Consider the following 25,919-nt stretch of genomic DNA (forward strand, 5'->3'; position numbering starts at 1 on the left):
TTTACTAGTTTAATTCTTATCAGGAATTCGTAGGATTTCAGCGTTGAGGCGAGCATAGCTTCTGAGAGACAGGAAACCGAGCGAAAAGACCTAAAAGACTACAATCAAATGTAAACAGCATCCTTTCCGTTTCCGTTAGCGCAGTAATATCAACGAGCAATTAGTCCTCCAATGGAAATCAATGGATTTTACAAAATGCCAAATAAAACACGACAGAAACTGTATTTCGCTACGCTACTTGTTTTGGAACATCAACGAACACCACTAACCACTCGGTGAGTTGCACAGTTTTGAAAACGAACGTTAAGGGTTGTTTTAAGGACATGTTTGTGCATGGCCATTGACTCCCATTCAAATGCGGTCATGGGCAATTCTAAAATAGTCAAAAAGTCGCGACAGGAACCATTGACAAAATTTCTTTGTCCACCACTCTTGTTCATCCAAAACAAACTATAAAATAGACTCAAAGTGTTAAATACCGGAATTGTCCTTTAATTAAGAGTCATTTTACGGGGAAAAGTCAGTGAAGAAATGAGATGAACAAGCGTCGCTGGTTCTGAAGTTCATTCAATGTGAAAGTCTTTGACAGCTCGTGTTTCTGAACATTTATTTAACAATACGACAATTTCATATTCCTGACCATTGTTGGTGTATGTTTGGTGTGTGTCAGTAAATACAGAGACTGTCCAACTTTATAATAAATGAATGTGTTTGGGAGTTTGGGCGCTGTGATTTCCGCATTCTTTCGTTTTGCAGGTGCGGAAGTCGGTAAACATTAGTTAGCCTGCTAACGTATGAACAATATACATTAATAGTATCCCTGAGAGTAAATGTGATTTAACATCAGTAAACTTTCTAGGTTTGGTGACTCATTCTGTGATCTCCATCATGTCTGGGTCAAGCGGAGTTGATGCAAATTTGCTGGCACAGAATATAAGTTCAAATATCCAGAGAATAACACTGCTGAGTGAGTCAATTTTACTCAATACTTCTTTATTTATGTGATGTGTGGACTGTTTGCATAAATGTTACATAAAAAGTGTGAGATTGAATCACTGGTTTTGCCAAATACACTTTAAATAACCATCCATTTTGGCCTAAAACTAACTAGAAAACTGCTGATTCAGTCCTTGCAAGGAACAAGACCATTTTAAACTACTAGTCTAGACTAGTCTTCACCTGGGCGTTTAACCCTGCCGGAAAAGTTAATTGTCCGGTTTCTGTTGTCACAACTTCAGTTAATTGTGAAGTTAGCGTGCATTGCACATAAATGTTCGCCATATTTATGTAATGCAGTTTAATGAGAAAATCTACATGTACAGTACTAACCACAACATGTAAAATCAAGTATAAGAGGAATCAATAATAAATGGATGGTTATGAAAAACGTCTCAGTTACTAACGTAACCTCGGTTCCCTGAGATGAGGGAACGAGTATTGAGTAAGTAGCTTACGCTATGGGAAAACTCCTTTTCTCGAGAATATTGAAGCCAAATTTTTAAAACGCAGTGCAGCTGCACAGCATACACAGATGAACGGCGAGAGCGGTCATTGGCTGTGCTGAGGCAACTGCACAAACCTACGACGGGGCGGCTCAGACGCGTAAACCAGTCAGGGCATTTCGCGCCCTGACACGTCAGAGCCCACCAGAATGGGCATGGCCAGAGGCTATAAATTGAGCCCATCGTCCGTCAGGGACCTCAGACTAAAATCTCCTTCAGTGAATCACCACTTCGCTGACTCTGGAATACAAGCCTTTGCCTCCGTTGACAAGCAATCCAGCGGAATAAGCCCCTGCTTCGCAGAATTGAGAACGCTGGCTTCCTTCGCCGCCTTCAGCCCGCTGTTCTGCTGTGCCATCTGGCATGCCATATCCTTTTCAAAGCTGTGTGTTCGCCGTCGCGACACACCTTTCTACAAGAGACATTTCTGCGGGCGTTGTTTCAAATGCCTCGCACCAACTGCGCCTCGTGCAGAGGCCCTCTCGTCGGTGGAGACCGTCATATCCTCTGCACTTCCTGCCTGGGCCGTGACCATGCAGAAGCTGCACTCGCCAAGGGCGGCTGCCCTGAGTGCGACCTGATGGATCTACCCACACTGCGGGCTCATCTTGCCGTCTTCACCGAGGACGACCCCGTCCTTTCCGCTCTCTCTTTGTGCTTTTTCTTGCACGGCTCGAGCAAAGGCAGTTCACAAAGGATGCCTGAGTGGACGGAGATGAGCGATCTCACACCGGCCCAGTCCCCGCGTGCCTCACTCTCTCTAGATGATACCTCCTCGCCTGTCCAGTTCACGCAGGCAGACCAACGCCCCTCTATGCATGCGGCAGGTCTCGTCTCCTTCGGAGCGTCAGACGACAACGAGGACAAGGATGACAGCCTTTCTATCGCTGCATCCGACTGTGACGATTGGGCAGGCTCCGCTTCTGGCCCCTCACCTTTGACTCAAACCAGCACAAGAACGAGCTTGGACGCTGAGATTCTCTGTGTACTCACCAGGGCCGTCGAAGACCTCGGGCTCGATTGGTCTTCCCCGGAAGACCCTGCACGCAGCAGACTAGATGAGTGGTTCCTGCAGGGGCGCCGGCAGGCCCCTCAGCAGAGACCCGCCCCGTTCTTCCCAGAAGTACATGGTAAGCTTACTAAGTCATGGAAGGCTCCACACTCAGCGCGCCTAAAGCACTCTTTTTCCTCGACGCTCTCCTCTGTGGACAGCGCGAAGGACAAGGGCTATGAGGCGATTCCTCCCCTCGAAGAGGCCATGGCCGCTCACCTCTGCCCGCCCACTGCTGCTGGATGGAAGGCCAAAGCCTCGCATCCGTCTAAGCCCTGCCGCACTACTTCAGCTCTTGCTGGCCGCGCATACGCCGTCGCCGGTCAAGCTGTGTCGGCACTTCACACGATGGCTGTCCTCCAAGTGTTTCAGGCGAAGCTTCTCCATTCTATGGACAAGTCTGGACCTAACCCGGAAGCCTTTAAGGATCTGCGCAGCGCCACAGACCAGGCCCTGCGAGCAACTAAGTCGATAGCCCAATCCATCGGCCGTAGCATAGTGAACCTGACAGTGCTTGAGCGGCACCTCTGGCTCATCTTGACGGATATGAAGGATGTAGATAAGGCAGCGTTTCTTGACTCCCCTATCTCCACTAGTGGGCTGTTTGGTCCTGCCGTCAAAGGATTTGCTGAGCGCTTCACCGAGGCTCAGAAGGCGTCGCAGGCTATGCTCCACTTTCTGCCAAAGCGCTCCAGCTCCGCTTCGAGCCTCCAGAAGAAGGCGCCGCCGCCTCAGCAAGTGAAGGCAGCACCGACGGCCTCTCAGCCCCGCCCAGCGACTGAAGTCCATCACACAAATTCACCCGGGAGATTGGTTTTTCTCAGTGGATCTGAAAGACGCTTATTTTCATATCCAAATATCGCCTCATCATAAGCCATTTCTGAGATTCGCTTTCGAGGGACAGGTTTACCAGTACACAGTACTACCGTTCGGCCTATCGTTGGCACACCGTACATTTACAAAGTGTATGGATGCGGCACTTTCCCCCCTGAGACAGTGGGGAGTGCGAATACTGAGCTACCTCGACGATTGGCTGGTTATAGCACAATCAGAGGCACAGTTAATAACTCACAGATCATGGATCCTCAGCCATCTAGAAAGCCTGGGTCTAAAGATCAACTTTTTCAAGAGCACACTATCTCCCAGCCAGAATATTTCCTTTCTGGGTATAGTAATAGACTCTACACAAATGAAGGTGCACCTCTCTTCGGAGTGCGCGCTCTATTTCGGAGCGGGCGCCCGCGCCCCCCTCAAAAGATTTCAGAGGATGTTGGGTCTCATGGCCTCAGCATCAGCGGTGCTCCAGCTCAGATTACTGCACATGCGCCCTCTCCAGCGCTGGCTAAAAGACTGTGTCCCAGCTCACACGTGGCACTCCGGCCACTTACTAATCAGAGTGAATCACGGCTGCATCAAAGCCCTGACTCCCTGGAAAGCGATCGACTGGTACCAGTCCGGCGTGAGTTTGGGTGTGATTTCGAGGAGAAAGGTGATCACGAAAGACGCCTCCAACCTAGGTTGGGGAGCCCTCTACGAGGGCAGGCCCATCTCTGGCCTTTGGTCAAGCCCAGAGAAGCGCCTACACATAAACTGTCTGGAGATGAGAACGGTCGCTCTATCACTCAAAGCCTTTCTTCCATATCTAAAAGACGACCACGTCCTGGTCCTCAGGTCGAACACCTTGCACGCCATGGCCAAGAGTCTCATTCTATGGGCTCAGCACAACCTGTGCTCGCTGAGGGCTGCGCACGTGCCAGGCATTCTGAACCAGGGTGCGGATGTGTTATCTAGAGACAATGTTCCCCCAGGGGAATGGTCTCTCCACCCGGTTCAACTAATATGGAGCATCTTCGGCGAGGCAGAGGTCGACCTCTTCGCCTCCGAAGACAACGCTCATTGCCGAATATTTTTCTCAAAGAACACGGACGCACTTGCCCATGAATGGCCGAATCGTCCGCTGTATGCTTTTCCTCTGTTCACGATGCTACCTCAGGTCATCAAACGGATCAGGGAAAGCAAATGTGCAGTGCTTCTTATAGCCCCTCTCTGAAAGACCCAGCTTTGGTTCTCCAATTTGACACAACTGCTGAAATCAGCCCCATGGCCGATTCTGCTGAGGAGAGATCTCCTCACACAGGCGAACGGGAGGATCTGGCATCCCCGTCCCGACTTATGGGCCCTTCAAGTATGGCCCCTCAATGGGTACCCGGGTGCCTCCCGGATAGGGTGCTGAAAACCATCACTGAAGCAAGAGCGCCCTCAACCAGGTGCCTCTACGCTCAGAAATGGAGGGTGTTCTCTGGCTGGTGTGATGCTCGGAGCCTGAACCCCCACTCTTGTGAGATACCGAGTGTACTCGCCTTTTTACAAGAGCTTTTGGACGCAGGTCGCACCCCCTCCACGCTCAAAGTTTTTGTGGCAGCCATAACAGCATCTTACGCTCCTGTGGCCGGACAATAACTAGGAACAAACTACCTCGTTGTCCGCTTCCTTAACCCTCCGCGACCCCCCTTCTTCCAGGACCTCTCCACGGTCCTGGAAGCACTGAAGGGTGCCCCGTTTGAGCCACTTCAGTCTGCTGACCTGAAGCACCTCTCGCTCAAAACCGCTCTTTTACTGGCGCTCGCCTCAGTTAAAAGAGTGGGCGATTTACACGCGCTGTCTTCAAGCGCGTCCTGTCTTGAGTTTGGACCTAACGACTGCAGAGCCGTCCTTAAGCCAAGGCATGGTTATATGCCTAAGGTGCTCTCCACTCCCTTCAAAGCACAGGTTATTTCCCTAGCAGCTCTTTCCTCACCAGAATTTACTCTGTACCGTCAGGGCTCTCAGAGTGTATCTAGAGCGTTCTGCCTCGTTCAGACAGTCAGAACAGCTTTTGTGTGCTTTGGCGGCCGGACCAAAGGTCTCGCCGTCTCAAAGCAGAGATTATCGTCAAGTCAAGTCAAGTTTATTTATATAGCGCTTTTCACAACATAGGTTGTATCAAAGCAGCTTCACAGTATTAAATTAAAACAATACATCAATGTTTGTTTCTAGTGGAACGTCCACGTTTGGTAATGCTGATCAATAGTATCGTTGATTGATTAATTAAATGAAATATCCCCAAATATCCCCAACTGAGCAAGCCAAAGGCAACAGTGGCAAGGAACCGAAAACCGAAAAAAAAAAACCTTGGGAGAACCCAGGCTCAGTCGGGGGCCAGTTCTCCTCTGGCGTTTATGAACTAGAGGTCGGATTTAACTGTAAGATTAAAAGTATTATATGAATGCCTGGCTGAAGAGATGCGTCTTTAATCTAGTTTTAAACTGGGAGAGCGAGTCTGAGCAACGAACAGTATCAGGAAGACTATTCCAGAGTTTTGGAGCTAAATGTGAAAATGCCGGTCCTGAAGCATGCAAATACTGACAGGTTCGCGGGCAGTATAAATTGCATGGGCGCGACAATTACGTCAGAATCTCTTTCTTCACGCTAGATGTCATATCTTAGTCATCGTGGAAGTTGCAATAGAGGACTACTCACCCCCTGTTTTTCCTCTCCGCATCCGATGGCTGCTACATGCCAGATATGTGTGGGTCCCATTGACCCGCCCGACCTTCACCAGTTCTGTGTCACCTGCCTGGGCCTCGCCCCCGCCGAGGCGGCACTCACGGACAACACGTGCACCCACTGCGCCGAGCTGCCAGTGCGCGTCCTCAGAGCCAGAAGAGAAGTGGCTCGGGCAACAGTGGTGATGAGGCCCACTGCCGCCAGCCAGCCGCTGGTGGGCCCTCCCCCGCCCGAAGACGAGTTTGACACTGTCAGCTTCGCGGGCGGTAGCTTCCGCCCCCCCACGCCATCGCGAACTTCGTCTCCTTTGGAGTTGGCGAGGAAGACGACTCCATGTTGCTCTCGGCGTCGGAAAAAGACTGGCCGTCTCAGTCGGACTGACCCGACCAAGAGGGCCCTGCAGATCTCCAGGAGGAGCTCGTCAGGGTCCTCGGCAAGTCAAGTCAAGTCAAGTCAAGTATATTTGTATAGCGCTTTCACAATACAGATTGTATCAAAGCAGCTTCACAGTATTAAATTGAAATAATACAACAAGGTTTGTTTCTAGTGGAATTTATTGATTGATAAAATAAAATTAAATATCCCCAAAATATCCCCAACTGAGCAAGCCAAAGGCAACAGTGGCAAGGAACCGAAAAACTCCATCAAGTGACCTAATGGTGTCCTAAAACTCCATCAGGTGACCTAATGGAGAAAAAAAAAAAAACCTTGGGAGAACCCAGGCTCAGTCGGGGGCCAGTTCTCCTCTGGCATTTATGAACTAGAGGCCGGATTGTAGTTTGAACTGTAAGATTAAAAATATTATATGAATGCCTGGCCGAAAAGATGCGTCTTTAATCTAGTTTTAAACTGGGAGAGCGAGTCTGAGCAACGAACAGTATCAGGAAGGCTATTCCAGAGTTTTGGAGCTAAATGTGAAAATTATCTCCCTCCTTTGGTTGATCTGGATATCCTAGGTATGACCAAAAGCCTCGAATTTATTGATCTTAAAGAGCGCGATGGATTATAGGACGATAGAAGATCTGTTAAATAGACTGGAGCTAAGCCGTTTAGGGCTTTATAAGTCAGTAGCAATACCTTGTAAATAATACGGAACTTTATAGGTAACCAATGCAGTGATGATAAAATCGGTGTTATTTGATCATATTTTCTTGATCTAGTAAGAACTCTAGCGGCGGCATTTTGGACTAACTGTAGCTTGTTTATTGAGGATGCAGGACAACCAGCTAATAAAGCATTACAGTAATCTAGTCTCGAGGTCATAAATGCATGAACTAGCTTTTCTGCATCAGAAACTGATAGGATATTACGTAGCTTAGCAATGTTTCTAAGGTGGAAAAAGGCTGTTTTTGTAACATATGAAATATGATTTTCAAAAGACAAGTTACAATCGAGTATAACACCCAGATCTTTTACTGTAGAGGATAAAGTAACAGGACATCCTACGATGTTAAAGTTGTATTGTGAGAGGTTTTGTGGGCGGTTTTTTGAACCGATGATTAGAACCTCTGTCTTGTCTGGATTTAATAAAAGAAAATTACGCGTCATCCAATCTTTTATATCTTTAACACACTCTGTCAATTTGGATAATTTAGCGTTTTCATCCGGCCGTGATGAAATATAGATTTGAGTGTCATCAGCATAACAATGGAAACTAATTCCATGTTTCCTTATAATATTTCCAAGTGGCATCATATATATTGAGAATAATAGAGGGCCCAACACAGATCCCTGCGGCACTCCATAGTTTACTGAAGTTACGATCGATTTTTCTCCATTTAAATAGACAAAATGGTAGCGGTCTGATAAGTATGATCTGAACCAGCTTAATGCTTGTCCTTGAAAACCAGTATAATTTTGTAGTCGATCTAAGAGTATTGTATGATCTATAGTATTGAACGCAGCACTAAGATCAAGTAAAACTAGTATTGAGATACAGCCTTGGTCAGAAGCTAAAAGTAAATCATTTGTGATTTTAACGAGCGCAGTTTCAGTGCTATGGTGCGGCCTGAATCCAGACTGAAACTTTTCATAGATGTCATTTTCTTGCAAGAAAGAGCCCAGTTGAGCGGACAACTTTTTCTAGTATTTTAGACATAAATGGAAGATTTGAAATGGGTCTATAATTTGCTAGATTATTATGATCTAATTGTGGTTTCTTAATGAGAGGTTTTATAACTGCCAGTTTAAATGTTCTTGGAACATAACCTAAAGATAAAGATGAGTTAATAATATTGAGGAGAGGCTCTTCCACTATAGGTAACACTTCTTTCAATAGTTTAGTTGGTATAGGATCTAATAAACATGTTGTTGTTTTAGATGAAATGATAAGTTTATTTAACTCTTTTTGTTCTATAGCTGTAAAGCACTGTAATTGTTCTTGCGGGGTGATAATTGAGGCTGAATAATAAGGCGTGATTAAAGATTGAACGTTTACAATTGTGGTTCTGATGTTTTCTATTTTCTCAGTGAAGAAGTTCATGAAATCATTACTACTAAACTGTAACGGGATATTTTGTTCGGGTGATGTCTGTTTATTTGTGAGTCTAGCCATGGTGTTAAATAAAAACCTTGGATTATTTTGGTTATTTTCTATTAGTTTGCGGAGGTGCTCAGCCCTGGCCGCTTTTAGGGCCTTTTTATAACGTGACATACTGTCTTTCCACGCGATTCTAAAGACCTCTAAATTAGTTTGTTTCCATTTACGCTCTAAATTACGGGTTTCTCTCTTTAGAACACGCGTAGTATTGTTGTACCATGGTGCTTTAATTTTCTCTCTGACCTTTTTTAATCTAATTGGTGCAACAATATCCAGTGTTCCAGAGAGAATGGAGCTCATAGTGCTAGTTAGTTCTTCTAATTCATCTGTTTGTTTGGGTTCAGGCAGCAGCTGAGACAGATTAGATAAGCAATTTGAGAAATTATCTATGGTGGATGGAAGGATTGTTCTGCCTGGTCGATAACACGGCGCCGCATGACATATTACAGCAGTACGTAATATGCAAGTTACCATATAATGGTCAGTGACATCATCACTTTGTGGAATGATATCTATATCGGTTGGATCGGTTCCATATGATATAATTAAATCGAGTGTATGATTAAGACGATGAGTTGGTCCGGTAACGTTTTGCTTGACCCCAAAGGAGTTTAATAAATCTGTAAACGCAAGGCCGTCACAGAGCTGGACCTCGCTTGGAACGCCCCGGACGAGCCTGTAAAAAGTAAGTTGGACTCGTGGTTCCTACAGTCGAGCCGCCGCCAGGCCGCATTGAGGAAAATAACCCCGTTCTTTACTGAAGTGCATGAGCACGTGGTGAAGTCATGGGGTGCACCCCAATCGGCGCGCACCCACTCTGCCACGCAGGCCATGTTCACGCACGTGGACGGGGCGGAAGCCCACGGGTATGTGCGCATGCCCCCCGTCGAGGAGACCGTTGCCGTGCACCTGTGCCTGTCTAACTGTGCCTGCATTGGGCAATCGCCATGGCAATACTGCAGGTGGTCCAAGCAAAACTGCTACAATCCCTGGACGGTGGCGCAGCTGACGCGGACGTCGTCAGGAATCTGCGCATGACAACGGACCTCGCGCTGATGGCTACTAAGCGCTCTGCACAAGCCATCAGCTGTTCTATGGGGTTCATGGTCGTCCTTAACAGGCACCTATGGCTAACCCTAGCTGACCTGAAGGACTCAGGTAACACTTTATTTTACAGTGTCCCTATTACATAGGTTACATGTACTTACCATAGTAATAAGAGTAAATTCTGCATAATTACATGCAATTAACCCTTAACCAAATCCTAATCTTACCCTAACCCTATAGTAAGTACATGTTGTTAATTATTATTACTCAGTACTTAAATATATAATTACACTGCAACAATGACACCTTAAAATAAAGTGTAACCCCAAATCCTAACCCTTTAGCAAGTACATGTAGTTGCGTAATATTACTCGGTACTTAAATATTACAATTACACTTGTAACAATGACACCTTAAAATAAAGTGTAACCTAAAAGACATTATAATTAGGAGATATTAGAGCACTGAAAAAAGGTATTCAAGCAGTACCTCATCCAATTAATAATTTGTCTTTCAATTCAGTTTACCATTATTTGTTTTATTTTTCAAGTAGCCTAATCATTTTTTCGTTCAAAACATTGTTAAATATAAATATTTTTCATTAAGAGCTCAACTAAGAAATATTTGTTTCGATGAATGTACAATTTCAAGGTTACACACAGGCCAGCGCATGGGCATTAAACACAAATCTCGACTAGTCACCAGACCGCCCTGGAGGTCTAATTGGAAGTCTAATTTCCGTGGATCACTTTCCTGCACCAGAGAGAATCAGGCTGCATAAACTGAAGCAAGTGAAACAAACAACCATTTAAATGTGCGGCTGTATTTAGTAGCCTGTAAATTTTATGCCAGACATGTTGCTCTACTGACTTTCTCTGGTAGATAAGTATATGTACGTTAGTTTGAAAATGTTAACTTGGTGTTAGCTAGCTTAGTTTATACTAGGTAACGTTAATACTGTATGTCGACGTTAATCAATTCCTGACCGATTGCAAAAGGGAACATAAGTTTACCCGTGGCTTATTTTGATTTTACAATGATAATTCGTGAACGTTTAATCATTGAACGCATCTCGAATCAGCGTCATAAGAATAAAGTTAAAACCGTAGAAGTTAACCTGATCAACAACTAATGTAAGTGAAGGAGCTAACTTACATGTAGGCTAAAGGGACTGGCTTACACGTGTGATTAATGGTAACATTAGCTAACAGTTGTGACTGGCGACACGCAATGGTTATTTATTTATGACTTGTATGCATAGAAGTATTGCTGCATTGGCGCTAATCAAATGATGTCGGTTGGTTTTCAAAAAAGTGTAGTACTAGCCAGAGGACACTGGGGGGCAGTAAAAAAAAAAAAAAAAAAAAAAAAAAAAACCTTTTTTTCGTGGCGTTAATAGGGTTGACACACTATTGAATCATATTGTAATGATTAATATATGAAATGATAACGTATATTGTGATAAAGATTGTTGACCATAATGTCTGGACCTACCCTCAGGATACTGACACCGCTACAAAGAGAAGTCTCACCCCGACGGCATACACATTATTGCGGGTGATTTTAATCAGGCAAACTTGAAATCAATCTTGCCCAAATTTTATCAGCATGTAAAGTGTCCAACCAGAGGGAAAAACACTTTAGACCATGCAGGGCTCTACAGTGCGAGTGTTTCACTCGCATTTGCGCCTAAAAATAGTTATGTGCGAACTTGAAAAATAATTTACGAGCACAGTGTGCGAGTGACGGGCTGTTCTCAATACACTGAACAACAGCGCGATGAAGCAAAGCATCCCATTGATTTCACATGGAACTGAGCAACATAGACAGTATATAAAAGAGCAAGAGGACGTGACAGCGTCGCGACTGCGCGATGTGAACACATAGACAGTATGTGTGAAAATAGCATGATGACGCGCTTAACTTTATGCAAATGAGAGCGACGATTCGCAACCAATGAGCCAATCACTGAAATAGTGTGGGAATGTGCGGGAACTGCTGGATTTTAAGTGAGAGAGTCAAGTGAGGTAAAAACTGGAAAGAAAATATTGGTACAATAGTTAAAAATGAAGAACATAAGTTTTTATTTTAAGCGAAAAAGAGATGAGGAGAAAGAGGAATCAGGTGAGGGGGATATGGAAGGTTCAACTAACTTTAACGAGGTTTCTTCACAAGATTTACCTGAAGCTGAGAACAACTTTAGCGAACCTACGGTGACTAGCGCTGTCACTTCAGCGTCCACTGGAGCCGGCAGAGAGAGATCATATACATTTAATGTCAATTGGTTTAACATTTTCCCATGGCTGGATTTCGAGAACAACCTCATGTTCTGCAAATATTGTAGAGGGCAGAAACAGGCTGGCAACTCGTCGTTCGTGTCAGGAAATCCACATTTGAAAAAAGATAGCGTAACGAAACATAACATCTCGCGGCGGCATATTCAGTGTAGAGACCTGTACCTGTTGAGACAGGAGAAACCATCGAGCACGGTGTCAGCAGCCTTGAAAAGGCAAGTGCTGCTATCTGAGGAGGAGAAGAGGAGGCAGCTGAAAATAAAGATAAACATTGCATATTTTATTGCGAAAGAAGAGGAACCTTTTGTCAAATTTGGGCCGCTTATCAGACTCCACCACAAAAACGGAGTTGACATTAATCCCACATACGACAATGATGTAAGATGTGCGGAGATGATCGGTCAAATTGCTGACATAATGAGAGAGGGCCTGTCAGCGAAGCTTAAAGCCGCAAAGTATCTAGCCGTTCTAATAGACGGAGACACTGATATATCCAACACCGAATGCGAGATTGTTTATGTGCGCTTGTTGGAGGATGGGAAGCCAGTCAATCTCCTGGTCGGACAACAGACCCTTGAACACTCCCATGCCATAGGTAAGTTGTTTCTCTTTATAGGCTTTATTCTTGTGTAAAGTTGAATATTGCTGCAATAATTATAAAACTTTGTCTCCGGGGTAACGTTAACGTTATAAAGTAAATGAAGTAAATTTACGTTGCTAACAATCACTTCGCTACAACTTCATATCTGTGTGGGCTTTTACCATGTAAAACACTGCAACTCGAACACAATCTATGCTTTCATTTATAGCAACTTTATTTTTCTAACTTAATCAACAGATATAATAATCATTTGAAATAATCGAAATAATCATTAGTTGCAGCACTAAAGTTGAATCATATTCGCAATGGAGATAGAATTTAGTTTGTCAGAAAGAGTTTTGTATAACTTAATTGTTTTTTTGTGTTGTCAATTGAGGTGTTTTGGATGCCACAAAGGCCGCATTTTGTGCCGTTTGCCCAGAGGAGGATGGAGGGTCATGGATGAAGAAGTGCATCTCCTTTGGGGCAGATGGCGCCTCCGTGAACATGGGCCACCGTGGGGGAGTGATTGCCCATCTGCAGAGAGAGGCAGGGAGGCATATAATACCAATCCACTGTATGCCACATAGGTTTGTAAATAATGGAAAAAAAAATCTCTATGATTTATTTGTATTTGCTAGTACATTACTAGTGTGCTAGTAATGCTAAACAATGTATTATAGCTCCATTTATACTTATTTATAAGTAAGTATTACTATTCTATAAACATATTTAGAAAGACTCATCACCTATACTGCATTATAAGAACAGGTATAGTTAAATTCGTATTAAAGTACTTTAGGCATGAGTTTTAAAGTATAAGTACTTTAAGCATGACTTATAAGTAATTATAAAGATACTATAAATGTAACTATAACTCAGTATAATGCAGTATAGGTTTTTATTGAGTCTTTATAAATATATGTATATAATAGTAATACTTATAAATAAGTATAAATGGGGCTATAATTCTTTATAAGCATGATCGTAATCGAAAGTGTTACCGAAAATACCACAGAATTATTGTTTTATGTTGGCACAAGAGAGAGACTCATTTGAATTGTTTGAAAGATTCTTTTTTTTACTTTCACAGGCTAGAGCTGGCAATACTGACCGTTCAAAAGAAAGAGCCAAAGGTGTCTGTTGTATATGATCTTCTACATCTGATATGGAAGACTTATCACTTCAGTGGAAAATCCAAACGAGAGCTCTATGGTCTCGGACAAGAGCTTGGTGTGGATATTTGTACACCAGCTAGCGTCAAGGGAACTCGCTGGATCCCCCATGTCCACAGAGCCCTCAAAGTGTTCTTGCGTCATGGACAAGAGGACCTTGCTAATGACCAAGGCCAGTACTCCGTTGTTCTGCAGCACATGGAACACCTGGCAGTAGCATCAACAACAGCTGAAGTTCAAGGGCGGGCAAAAAAGGTCAGTTTTACTTAGTTTAACACTAATTTACAAAAATAGGTTCAAAAGTCAAAAGAACTTTTAGAATCAAGTAATTGACAAATATCTAGGCAGAAACAAATTCAACTTAAATTAACTAACACGTTTACTGTGCACTTGTTTACTCACTACTTAACAGATAAAGCGGGAAATGGAGAATGCACTCTTTTGTGTATTCTGCCATTTTCTCTCTGACATGTTTGAGGAGCTATCCTCACTTAGCCTGACCTTGCAAAGGAATGACCTGATCCTCCCCCAAGCTACATCAGAGTTGAGGAAGACAGTGACCAGACTGGAAGCACTAAAGTTTAGGGCAAAGGCAGGAGGCATGCTGGAGAAGATCCAGACAGTGCTCGCTCAGCAGCAGGGTGATGAGAGGAGATTCCAGGTGTGTTAGGATGAGAGTTTGTTAGGATGTAAGATAAATCGATGATTAAGACAGATTCTCAGTGTGAGAATCAATGTTTTCGTTGCACAATACAATACAAACAATTAGAGGATAAGGAGGGAAATGTAGTGAAGATTGGAGAAGTCTTTAAAAAAATAGAGACTGACAAATGGCCAGACATTTCATTGTGTGTTGGTGTGTGTCTCTCTGCCTCTCTCTGTGTGTGTGACGTGTGTGTTTTTTCTGTTTTAGGGAATAACACTGAAGGGGAATCTGAAAGGCTTCACAGACCTCACTAATCCCCAGCTGAGGCAGCACATGGAGGCGGCCATCAACATCGGCGTAGGAGACCTCAAAGCCAGGTTTGGTGGTTTGCTGAAGGATGAAAGTGCCCAGACCCCAGTGGAGTCTTTCAGAGTGCTTAACCCTGACACATGGCCAGAAGACCAGGCCAGCCTTCTCACCTTTGGTGATGATGATGTGGCAGACCTGGTGAGGCATTTCAAGGAGCCTCTAGAGAGGTAAGAATTTATTTGACACTGCATTGCCATTGAGACAATGTTGTTTGCATATTTGCAAACTCACTTGCTGTGTTCAAACTTGCAGATCGGGGTGCAACTTGGCTGCAATCCAGGATGAGTGGCAGGGCCTGAAAACCCTGGTCAGCCACAATTTCAAAGACAAGTCTTATAGTGGCCTGTGGGAGACCATGTTGACAAAGGACCCTTACAGGCTTGATTATAAGGTAGGCCAACAGTACTGAGTGGTTGCGTATGGTATCCTTCTAAGGTTGGTTTTGATAAGTTAATGGTAAGAGTTTAAATGAAATTGAAAAGTATCTTCTTTTCTCTAGAACATACTGGAGTTGGTGCAGATTATGCTGGTGCTGCCCATTTCAGCCGCCCAGTGTGAGCGAGGCTTCTCTGCGCAGAATCGCATTAAGACTTCATCAAGAAGCTGCCTTGGGGTCTCCACCACCGAAGACCTGATGAGGATCAGCCTGGAGGGGCCTTCTGTCGAGGAGTTCGATCCCACTCCTGCTGTGAACCGCTGGCTGACCTCCAAGCGTTCCAGACGGCCAACATATAAAAGCAACTGGACAACTGATATCCTTTGCATCTGATATACCAATTTTGCACACGCAGTATATGCATGAAATTTGTTCATTTGTTTAATAAACGAATTAAAAAAAAAAAACTTTTTTGTACTGTGCTCCTAAATTTCTTTGTGTGCTCCTAAATTTTTTCATTTAGGAGCACATGTACTCCTTGGGAAAAAAGTTAGCGTAGAGCCCTGCCATGTTTACACCAACATTAAACATGCATACAAAGTCACACAGCTTCCACACTTAGGTCACTCAGACCACCTCTGTTTGTTTCTCACCCCCACATACAAACCTCTCATAAGAAGCACAACCCCACTGACAAAGACGATCACCACCTGGCCAATCTTTTTCCTCAGCTAAAAGATTGTTTCACACACACTGATTGGAGTGTTTTTGAACATCAGGACCTGGTGGTATACACAGAGGCTGTACTATCGTACATCAAGTACTGTAAAGGGAATGTTATGGTGGATAAACGCATCCGAGTATTCCCAAATCAGAAGCCCTGGATGACCAGCCAAGTCAAGTCATTACTCAAAAAAACCTGCAATATCGCCTTCAGGTCAGGAAACAAAGTACTATATACAGCACTGCCAGAGCTGACCTGAAGAGAGGTATCAGTAAAGCCAAGTCCGACTACAGGAGAAAAATAAAAAGTCACCTCTCCAATAACAATCCTCGGCAGGTATGGCAGGGTATCCAGCAGATCACCAACTTCAGCTGTGGACTCAAGCAACGCACTGGCGGAAGAGCTGAATACCTTCTTCGCACGCTTTGAGACCCCATGCCAACAGTCTGCAGTCACACCACCTCAGCCTCAACCACTGACTGTGCAGGTACAGGATGTGAAAGAGATGCTCAGCAGGGTGAACCCCAGGAAAGCAGCAGGACCCAACGGTATTCTTGGGAAAGTACTTAGGGCCTGTGCTGACAAGCTTTCACAGGTCTTCACTAACATCTTCAACCTCTCCCTGACACTTGGCTACTATCATTCCTGTTCCCAAAAAATCAAATATGACCAGCCTCAATGACTACCGCCCAGTGGCACTAACACCCATCATCACCAAGTGCCTAGAACGGCTGGTCTTGTGTCACATCAAAGACTGCCTTCCTCCCTCCTTCGACCCCCACCAATTCGCTTACAGAGCAAATAGATCGACTGAGGATGCCATAGCCACCACCCTACACACCCTGAGCCACCTGGAGCACAGAGAAAGCTATGTCAGGAAGCTCTTCATTGACTATAGCTCAGCCTTCAACACAATCATTCCCGACATCCTGGTCAGCAAACTGTCTGATCTGGGACTCAACCCACTCACTTGCTCCTGGATCAAAGACTTTCTTACTAACAGACCCCAGTCAGTTAAACTTGGACCCAACCTTTTCTCCATTCGAACATTGAGCAAGGGCTCCCCAGTCCCCACAAGTGTGCTTGCTGAGCCCACTGCTCTACATCCTCTACACCACCGACTGCAGACCCGTCCACATCAGCAACACCATACTGAAGTTTGCTGACGACACAACGGTGGTGGGGCTGATCTCTGAGGGAGATGAGTCAGCCTATAGAGAAGAGGTCTTGGAATTGTCCAAGTGGTGCTTGGCTAACAACCTGACTTTGAACACAGCAAAGACCAAGGAGATCATGCTGGACTTCAGAAAGCACAGGGCAGATCAGAGCCCCCTCTACATCAACGGAGACTGCGTGGAGAGGGTCCACTCCACACCTTCACCTTCTTGGGCACCTTGATCTCTGCATTGTTCTCGGTTAAGGCTGTTGTTTTCTAAGGTCAATGTTTGCCAGCTCTTAGAAGTTGAAAATCTGACACTTGAGTACTAAAATTGTGGATGTGTGGAAGTAATGTATAATAAGTTAATAAATACAGATGTAATGAAAATTATTTGTCTTTTTTATTAGATTTTGGACAAGATTAAATATTAAGTAATGTTCCTTAATGGGAAACATGTTTTATTAAATCCATATCTTTTTGTTTGTTTAAAATAAATAATTCCTATTAACTTGTATTTTAAAAAATAAGAAATAATTGTATAATTAAATTGATATCTAATTGATTGGAGAAAACAAATAATTTCTAATACATATTTTTTTAATGAGATCAAATATATTTTTATATATTTTTGTTTCAAAAATAGAATTTAAATTAATTGACTTTCTTCAATAAGAATTAAATTATTTTAATTAGATGAATGAAAAATAAATTTCAGGGAGTGTGAAGAGTGCTGTAACTGTTTTTGTGAAATTTAATGATGAATAGCCTAATTAACAAGTGGAAATAACATAATAAAGTCTGCTTCATATTTGCTTACAAAATAAACACAAGAACACATTATGATTTTTTTTAAAGGTGCTCTAAGCGATGTCACACGTTTTTTAGGCTGAAACATTTTTTGTCACATACAGCAAACATCTCCTCACTGTCCGCTAGCTGCCTGTCCCCTGAACACACTGTAAAAAAAAACCCGCAGTCTCTGTAGACAGCCCAGGCTCCACAAACGGCAACAAAAACAAACTGGGCCAACCTGGACCACAAAACATAACAAACAGTGTTCCAGCCAATAACCGAAAAGAATGATTTGGGGGTGGGGGTTGGGGGGTTAGTGGCGTGCACATAAAGGGGGGTGTGGGGAGTGGAGGAGAGAGAAGCATGAAGAGGGAAGTTAGCTAGTGGAGAGATGTGCTGGACAACGACTAACGTTAGAATTATATTCTCTTGAATTTTGATATGGCCGACCACTCATTTATCTATATTTACCAATGCTATTGTAGATGTATATTCTGTTTTTGTTCCGTTCTTGGTGTTCAATAAAGAAAAAGTAGTCACTGAAGCACCAACAGACTTTTTTTCGGAATCTTAGGAGGACTGAGGAGATTGGAGCTTTAAATTTAATATCTAAATTTCTATAATTAATTTTTTTAAAAGTGCAGGAGCGTGTGCTTGCGATTGATTCTGCGAGAGTGAAGGCCTTGATTTTGCAGCTTTACTTCCTGCTCAGTACTACGCAGACTCAGGTCCCGAGATGTCAGCACCATATCGGGACACTGGCGGCTTCACTTCTCACTTCTTTTTTACAGTCTATGTGGCCGACACACGACCAAAGAGACAACGTTCCGATGAACAAATAGCAAAGAAGAGGGAAAATGAGAAGGAACACGCGAAGGGAGGGGGAGGGGACGGGATGAGGAGGAGGGAGGGTCGAGCTCGCCTCCGTCTTGTTTGACAATACTTCGAACGTTAACAATAAGTGACATCAAGAAGTGATCACCCAACATCGCTTAGAGCACCTTTAAAAGCCTTATATAATGTCAAATATCATGCACTAATGAAAGTGAACAGATATTCACACACACAAAAAAAATGATTTACTAACTTTTTATTGTTTTTGAGAATGAAATCAAGTAGCCGAACAATTCGAATATCTCAAAAAAAATTAGACTGTGATTCTCTGATCTTTGTGTGTGTGTGTGTGTGTGTGTGTGTGTGTGTGTGTGTGTGTGTGTGTGTGTCCTTTCTATTAGGAAGGAATATTCAAGAATTAAATTGCAATTATGTATTCAAGAGCACAATAACCCAGCCAACATTTGTATGTGGGGCCCATATGGGTATGAAATGGGCTGAAAAATGGGCCCCATGTAGGATTGTCCGCGGGTTCCATAATGGCCCCATGTTAATTGCCCAGATGGATTTCATGTAGGATTGCACTTGGTACTAGGCGGGACCAAAGTGGGCAACATGCACAAGACCCATCTCGGTCCCATCTTTAACCCAGTAGACATTTGTATATGGGGCCCATGTGGGTTTGAAATGGGCTGAAAAATGGGCTCTGTATGGGATTGTCCACGGGTTCCATAATGGCCCCATGTGAATTGCCCAGATGGATTTCATGTAGGATTGCACTTGGTACTAGGCGGGACCAAAGTGGGCAACATGCACAAGACCCATCTCGGTCCCATCTTTAACCCAGTAGACATTTGTATATGGGGCCCATGTGGGTTTGAAATGGGCTGAAAAATGGGCTCTGTATGGGATTGTCCACGGGTTCCATAATGGCCCCATGTGAATTGCCCAGATGGATTTCATGTAGGATTGCACTTGGTACTAGGTGGGACCCAAGTGGGCAAAATGCACAAGACCCACCTCGGTCCCAGCTTAACCCCGCCGACATTTGTATGTGGGGCCCATGTGGGTTCGAAATGGGCTGAAAAATGGGCTCTGTATGGGATTGTCCACGGGTTCCATAATGGCCCCATGTGAACTGCCCAGATGGATTTCATGTAGGATTGCACTTGGTACTAGGTGGGACCCAAGTGGGCAAAATGCACAAGACCCACCTCGGTCCCAGCTTTAACCCAGTAGACATTTGTATATGGGGCCCATGTGGGTTTGAAATGGGCTAAAAAAAATGGGCTCTGTGTGGGATTGTTCACGGGTTCCATAATGGCCCCATGTTAATTGCCCAGATGGATTTCATATAGGATTGCACTTGGTACTAGGTGGGACCCAAGTTGGCAAAATGCACAAGACCCAACTCGGTCCCAGCTTAACCCCGCCGACATTTGTATATGGGGCCCATGTGGGTTTGAAATAGGCTGAAAAATGGGCTCTGTATGGGATTGTCCGCGGGTTCCATAATGGCCCCATACCAACTGCCCACATGGATTTCATATAGGATGGCACTTACAAAAAGGTGGGCCCCAACTGGGCTACATGCACAAGACCCTTCTTGGTCCCAGCTTTAGTTTTTTTGTGGGTACTACAAGGTTACTACATGGGCCGAAATACAGGCTGTAAGTGGGTTTGTCTATGGGTTCCATGTTGGCCCCAGCAACTTACTCATTTAGGTTTTATGCAGGATTTCACAGGGCTTTAGGTGGGGCCCAACTAGGAATCATATGCATGTGGCCCAACTAGGGATCATCTGGGTTCCATCTAAATGAGTAGCAACACCACACAAACAAGTTTTAAAGCATTAGAGCACACAGTGAGATTGAAATCTTTTCAAATTAAAATTTTATTGAAATTACCCATCATATTATGCTATATTCTGAAATTCCAGAGACAATATTTAAAGAAGCAGATTTATGTCAGATTAAAGAGTATCTCTTTAAAGTTATATACCTAATTGTTAAAATACATACTTTTAACCTGTATTTGACACAGTCTATACTGAACGCTTTGAACATTTGAACAGGGGAAGAAGAAGCAGCAACTACACATGTATCAGTACAGCTTACACTGCAGACAGTCATTTGTGCATTCTGGACACTGTCCTCCATCTCTTGTCTCAGACTTTTTTTAAAGTTCCCTCTCAGTTTCTTGCCAGTTGATCTGAGCAGTCTTCTTAAGAGCCTCTGCAAAACAAATTAGTTTTTTTTAGAGATTATGATTTTAGAGAAATCATGTTACTTACACATACTTACACAATACCTTATGAAAGAATAACAACTTTTACTCAGGATAAAAAAACAAAAACAGCATTAAACTTCAATTGGAGTAGTCATGGTATTGGAATGTCACTGGAAGGGCATTTGGGAAATTTAACAGAGAATTACTGTTTATTTATTCAGACTATTCCGATTTAATTTTGTATTAATAAAACCAGTTTATAAAGTATGAATATGCGATGTGTTTGAAAGCATCAAATCATTCATTGATACAAGTTAACCATTAAAAACTCAGTCCATGATAGAATGGGCCAACGAAATGATGCATAATTAAAGTATTTTAATTATTTTTTTATTGCTAATGATTTACGATTGCTTTTAAAGTAGAAATACAAAAATATTATTCTTTGTGTCTTTGGAAAATAATTGAGGTGATCACAGGTGTGGATGATTCTTAAATTTCCAGGATGGCTCAACTTAAGAGTCATAGTTTTAATAAACAAGTTAGAATTAAGTCAAAATGAGAATCCTGATTCTTTTAGTGTTTCAGACAGAGATCACGATTCTGAACAGATAAAATAACAACATAACATGTAATTTACTAGAGGTTCTGACAAATGTTAATTCCTGCAGTCGATTTAAAATGTTTAATCTGAATGAAAAAAAAAGGTTTGAATGAATAATTAAATGACTAAAATACGTGTTTCATTACTGGATGAATCAGTGTTTTTGAACGAATCTCTAGAATGAATGATTAAAGATTCAAGTGTAAAGTTTCTTGCAAAAGTTGATTTACTCTATTTTGATTGCTACTGTAGACAGTGTTTATATCTGAACTATAAACTTATCTCAGTACTTGAATTACGAGCTGATGTTGTTGTAATATTATTTAAGAATATAATAAATTACTGTTGTGTCAATCTAAAATGATCTTCCCACTCATCATTCTGTGAAGTGGTGCAGGACAACTTTGTCCAACAAGTGCTTGTTTCGGACTCTCATCTGCAGATACCTTGTTTTTTTTTAGGGCTTGATTAATATAAGCAGCACGGCAAGGCTTTTTGTACTCCGCGTCTCCTAATAAGGAACTGAAATAGGTAAATATAAGTCTGCTTTTTAAAACAACAGAGGATGGTTAGTTTGTGACAACAGCAGGAAACAGCATATTACGTTTACATCAAGATTAAATCAAATTTGAAGCTTGTGACTTATAAATGCACATCAACCCAATGACTTAGCATTCATGTAAAAACTATGTTCAGATTAATCAATCAGAATGATTTCATTTTCAGAATGACTTTAATTGTGTGTGTGTGTGTGTGTGTGTGTGTGTGTGTGTGTGTGTGTGTGTGTGTGTGTGTGTGTGTGTGTGGCGCGATCGAACAGTGTAAACATAAAAACATACTAGATCATTTTGTTTATACAGGACATTCAAACTGCAAAGTGTTTAAGTTACTGTAAAATTTAAAAGAAAACAAATATATTAATCTGAAATGTAGCAAATTAATTTTCAATTCATTCAGGTACAATTACCAAACATATATCAAGGTCTTTTTGTCTTTTTATTAATTTAATTAATAAACTAATTATATAAAACTATTGTCAGTGCTCTACAAATAAACTGTTTTTTTTTGCCTTTACTTTATTAATAAAACTTATTTAAAAAATACAAGGCTTAAGCAATTTATTTTCCTTTGGTGGTACAGCCTGAGACACGCACAAGCCTTCTGCATTTTTGTTTTGCTTTTCCCTCCATTGTAACAAACTTGTACCGAACTGTGATGTCTGAACCCGAGGTATGAACCGAACCGTGACTCCTGTGTACCATTCCACCCCTAATAAGTGGCTCTGTATATTTCTGATATGTAGAGAAACATTACACTTAATTCAGAATCCTAACTACACAAAGTATTGAAGTAGTTCACTTTACAAATTAAAATTAGCCCATGATTTACTCATCCTAGGTGTGTATGACTTTCTTCTTTTAGACGAATACAATCGAAGTTATATTAATAAACACACTGATGCTTCCAAGCTGCATAATGGCAGTGGATTGCAACCATTGCAACCATCAGATTGAAGCTCCAAAAAGTGCATCTATCCATTATATAAGAGCTCTACGTGGCTCCGGGGGGTTAATAAAGGCCTTCTGAAGCTGCGACGCCATGGCGATGGCGATGCCATGAGTTTGTGTAAAAAAATATTCATATTTAAAACTTTTTAAAGTAAAACAACTAGCTTCCGGGCAAACAAACATACGGATTCCACTTAAGGGTAAAGCGCAACTTATGCGAGTAATGTGACGTACTACTGATATTTACGCTACCCCATGATGCACTACGCTACTTCTGACGTCATAAGTTGCGCTTTATACACAAGTAGACTGTGTATGGCCGGAAGCTAGTTATTTTACTTTATAAAGTTTTAAATATGGATACTTTTGGAAACTCATGGCCTTGCTCCAGAAGGACTTTATTAACCCAACCAGTTAATATAACTCCAATTGTATTTGTCTAAAAGAAGAAAGTTATATACACTAACGGTGGATTGAGGGTGAGTAAATCATGGGGTCATTTTAATTTTAGTGAAAATTACTACTAGTCTACGTCAATTATGTAAAATCTAATTTTGTAAATTTTATTAAATTAAGTAAATTCAAAACACCTCACACATAACAAAAGGTAATTGGATTCATACCAGAAGTGACAGTGCAATCCTTCACCAAATTGCCAGTACTCATCTGGATCCTTGGTCAATCTGGGGTTGGGTGGAGTGGGCTGAAAAGTCCTTATAAAGAAAGATTTAATTTGTACCATTCCTTTAAACAATATTAAACAAAGCGTATTTAAATTGTACCAACATTTGCCATTATTAAACATTCGGAACAAATGGTCCCCAATAGCTCCCTGGGTGCCGCAGCAAAAACGTCTGCCCACTGCTCCGGGTGTGTGTTCAGTGTGTGTGTGTATGTGTGTGGGTTCAATAATTACTAACACACACACAAACACACACACTGTGAACACACACCCGGAGCAGTGGGCAGCCGTTTTTGCACATACATGTCACGTCACATCACACAATTGTAGCTTTGAAAAAAGCAAATTGGTACACCAAAATCAAACAGACCATCTAATAAGTTTACCTGTCGCCACATCCTGCTATGACACGTCTGAGGGTCTTTCCCTTGATGCTCTTCAGTGAACTAAATAAAGGACTGATGATGGTGACATGTTCTCCTTTCTTTGTCACTTTAGAGGAAGAAAGACAAAAGGATAAAAAGTTACTCAGATTTGTCACTGGTAGATGAAATGACTTTTGATGATGAGAATAGCCTAATACTTTAACTACATAATATATAAATCCCAATGTAAGGTAGAAGCAATGGTTAAAATTGACTTGCATCTTACTGAAGTTGATATAGTGGTGGATTTGTCTCTCCGTTGGGTGCCTGTTCACCCCAAAAAATCTTCTTCCAATGCTTGAGATATATCCATATGTAAAAAAAAAATTAAATTAAATAAAAAAATTATATTTAAATATATTTAAAACACATTTACTTCATTCTTATTATACTTCAAATCCATTAACATATTTATTGGCACATCTCCTAAGACTTATATTTAATTTATAATTAAACTTTATTTGGAGCCTTTCTTTAGTACACAATGCACATTTTTTAATATTACGACAACATTTAAAAATATATATAACCATTAATAAAGTGTACCTAAAGTACACTTGCAATAGTTTCACTTTAACACAATTAAAATACACTTAACCTCAGCACGACTTCCAGATAACTAAAGTGCATTAAATACAACATTTTTTGTTCTTATTGACTTTAAGTATATATTTTAGGATACCAAAATACAATTGCAGGGTATTTATATTAAGTACGTATGTAAATGCTTTGCAGTAAACTTAGCATAAAATAAATGTTTCAAATATATTTTAGTATTTTTTTTATTTTCCATTTGGGTTTTCATGTGTTTGAGTTTTAAACTAGCTGACAACATTGACATCAGAGGCTTCAATGTTAAATGCATACGCTAATCGCGATTAGCATCATAGTGTAAACAAATCAATGGTACACACACAGTCACACACACAGCTGCAGGTTGTAGTACGTCCGTTTATCCGTGAAAGTTAACTTACAAAGAACATTTCTGGGAAGTTAATGAACTCCATTAACACACGATTGGTTTACCTGCATTATATATTCTACCATGAACTATATTAACATTCTTATCCGCTTATTTTAATGTAATACCTAAACGTTTAAATCTGTATTATTAATTGATCTCTATTTTTCTAAAATGATAGTGGATAGGACATGAATACGAAGCCTAACTTTACGTAATAGAGACTGAAAAATGTTCTCTTACCTGATATCGCCAAAATGTTTGCACGACTCACACATCCAGACCGACCTTCCTCTGTGTTCACATATCAGCTTCTGTTCTCCTCCGTTTACATGTCACAACGCAAATTAGTTTAAAATAATAATTTAACAGGCATAAGGAAAGACCGAGTAATCTTGCCGAGCAGTAGCACACACATGTCGTCATCATCAATACAAACTGAACTGACGTATTTTCAAACTTGACCAGTAAAAAGGCGCGCACGGTTGTCATTGGCCAGTTACGTAGATGGCAGTCATATTAACCAATCATGATCAAAGAAGGTGAAAACAACCAATAGCAATTGTTTCAGCGTGGTAATGGAAAATATTACTTTTTTTTCTTCTTTTTTTTTTTTTAAGAAATATGTGTTCAGTTTTATTTGTAGACTATGTTATTTAATTAGTTGGTCAAATAGTGTTTTGATGACAGTGTGAATAAAAATGCAATCCTGCATGGTAAGCTTTAGGCAAACACAAAATTGTCCAAACAAACAAAATCACACAAAGCAAAAAAGTTTCTGCTGCACTTCTCTCTTGAGATTGAAATTATATCCATTATTATTATATTGTTAATAATATGATTATATTTTAACATAAATTTAGATTTTTGAAGTGG

The 25,919-nt window shown here is 41.8% G+C and overlaps 1 protein-coding gene and 1 long non-coding RNA gene across 2 annotated transcripts in view; one reads left to right on the top strand and one right to left on the bottom strand.

The window, feature by feature from the left end:
- LOC307168678 overlaps positions 1-25,919 on the bottom strand; it is a 380,672-nt gene that overhangs the window by 259,994 nt on the left and 94,759 nt on the right. The window lies entirely within an intron of this gene.
- Positions 14,204-15,691, top strand: LOC307168587 (zinc finger protein 862-like; the record flags this gene model as incomplete). The annotated part of the gene is made up of 4 exons (XM_079888703.1): positions 14,204-14,395; positions 14,648-14,916; positions 15,002-15,140; positions 15,249-15,691. The coding sequence occupies 4 exons, from the start codon at positions 14,204-14,206 to the stop codon at positions 15,516-15,518; spliced, it is 870 nt and encodes a 289-aa protein (XP_079744829.1). The 3' UTR covers positions 15,519-15,691.

Source organism: Squalius cephalus, assembly GCF_949319135.1.
Source record: "Squalius cephalus genome assembly, chromosome: 12".
Lineage (NCBI taxonomy): Eukaryota > Metazoa > Chordata > Actinopteri > Cypriniformes > Leuciscidae > Squalius > Squalius cephalus.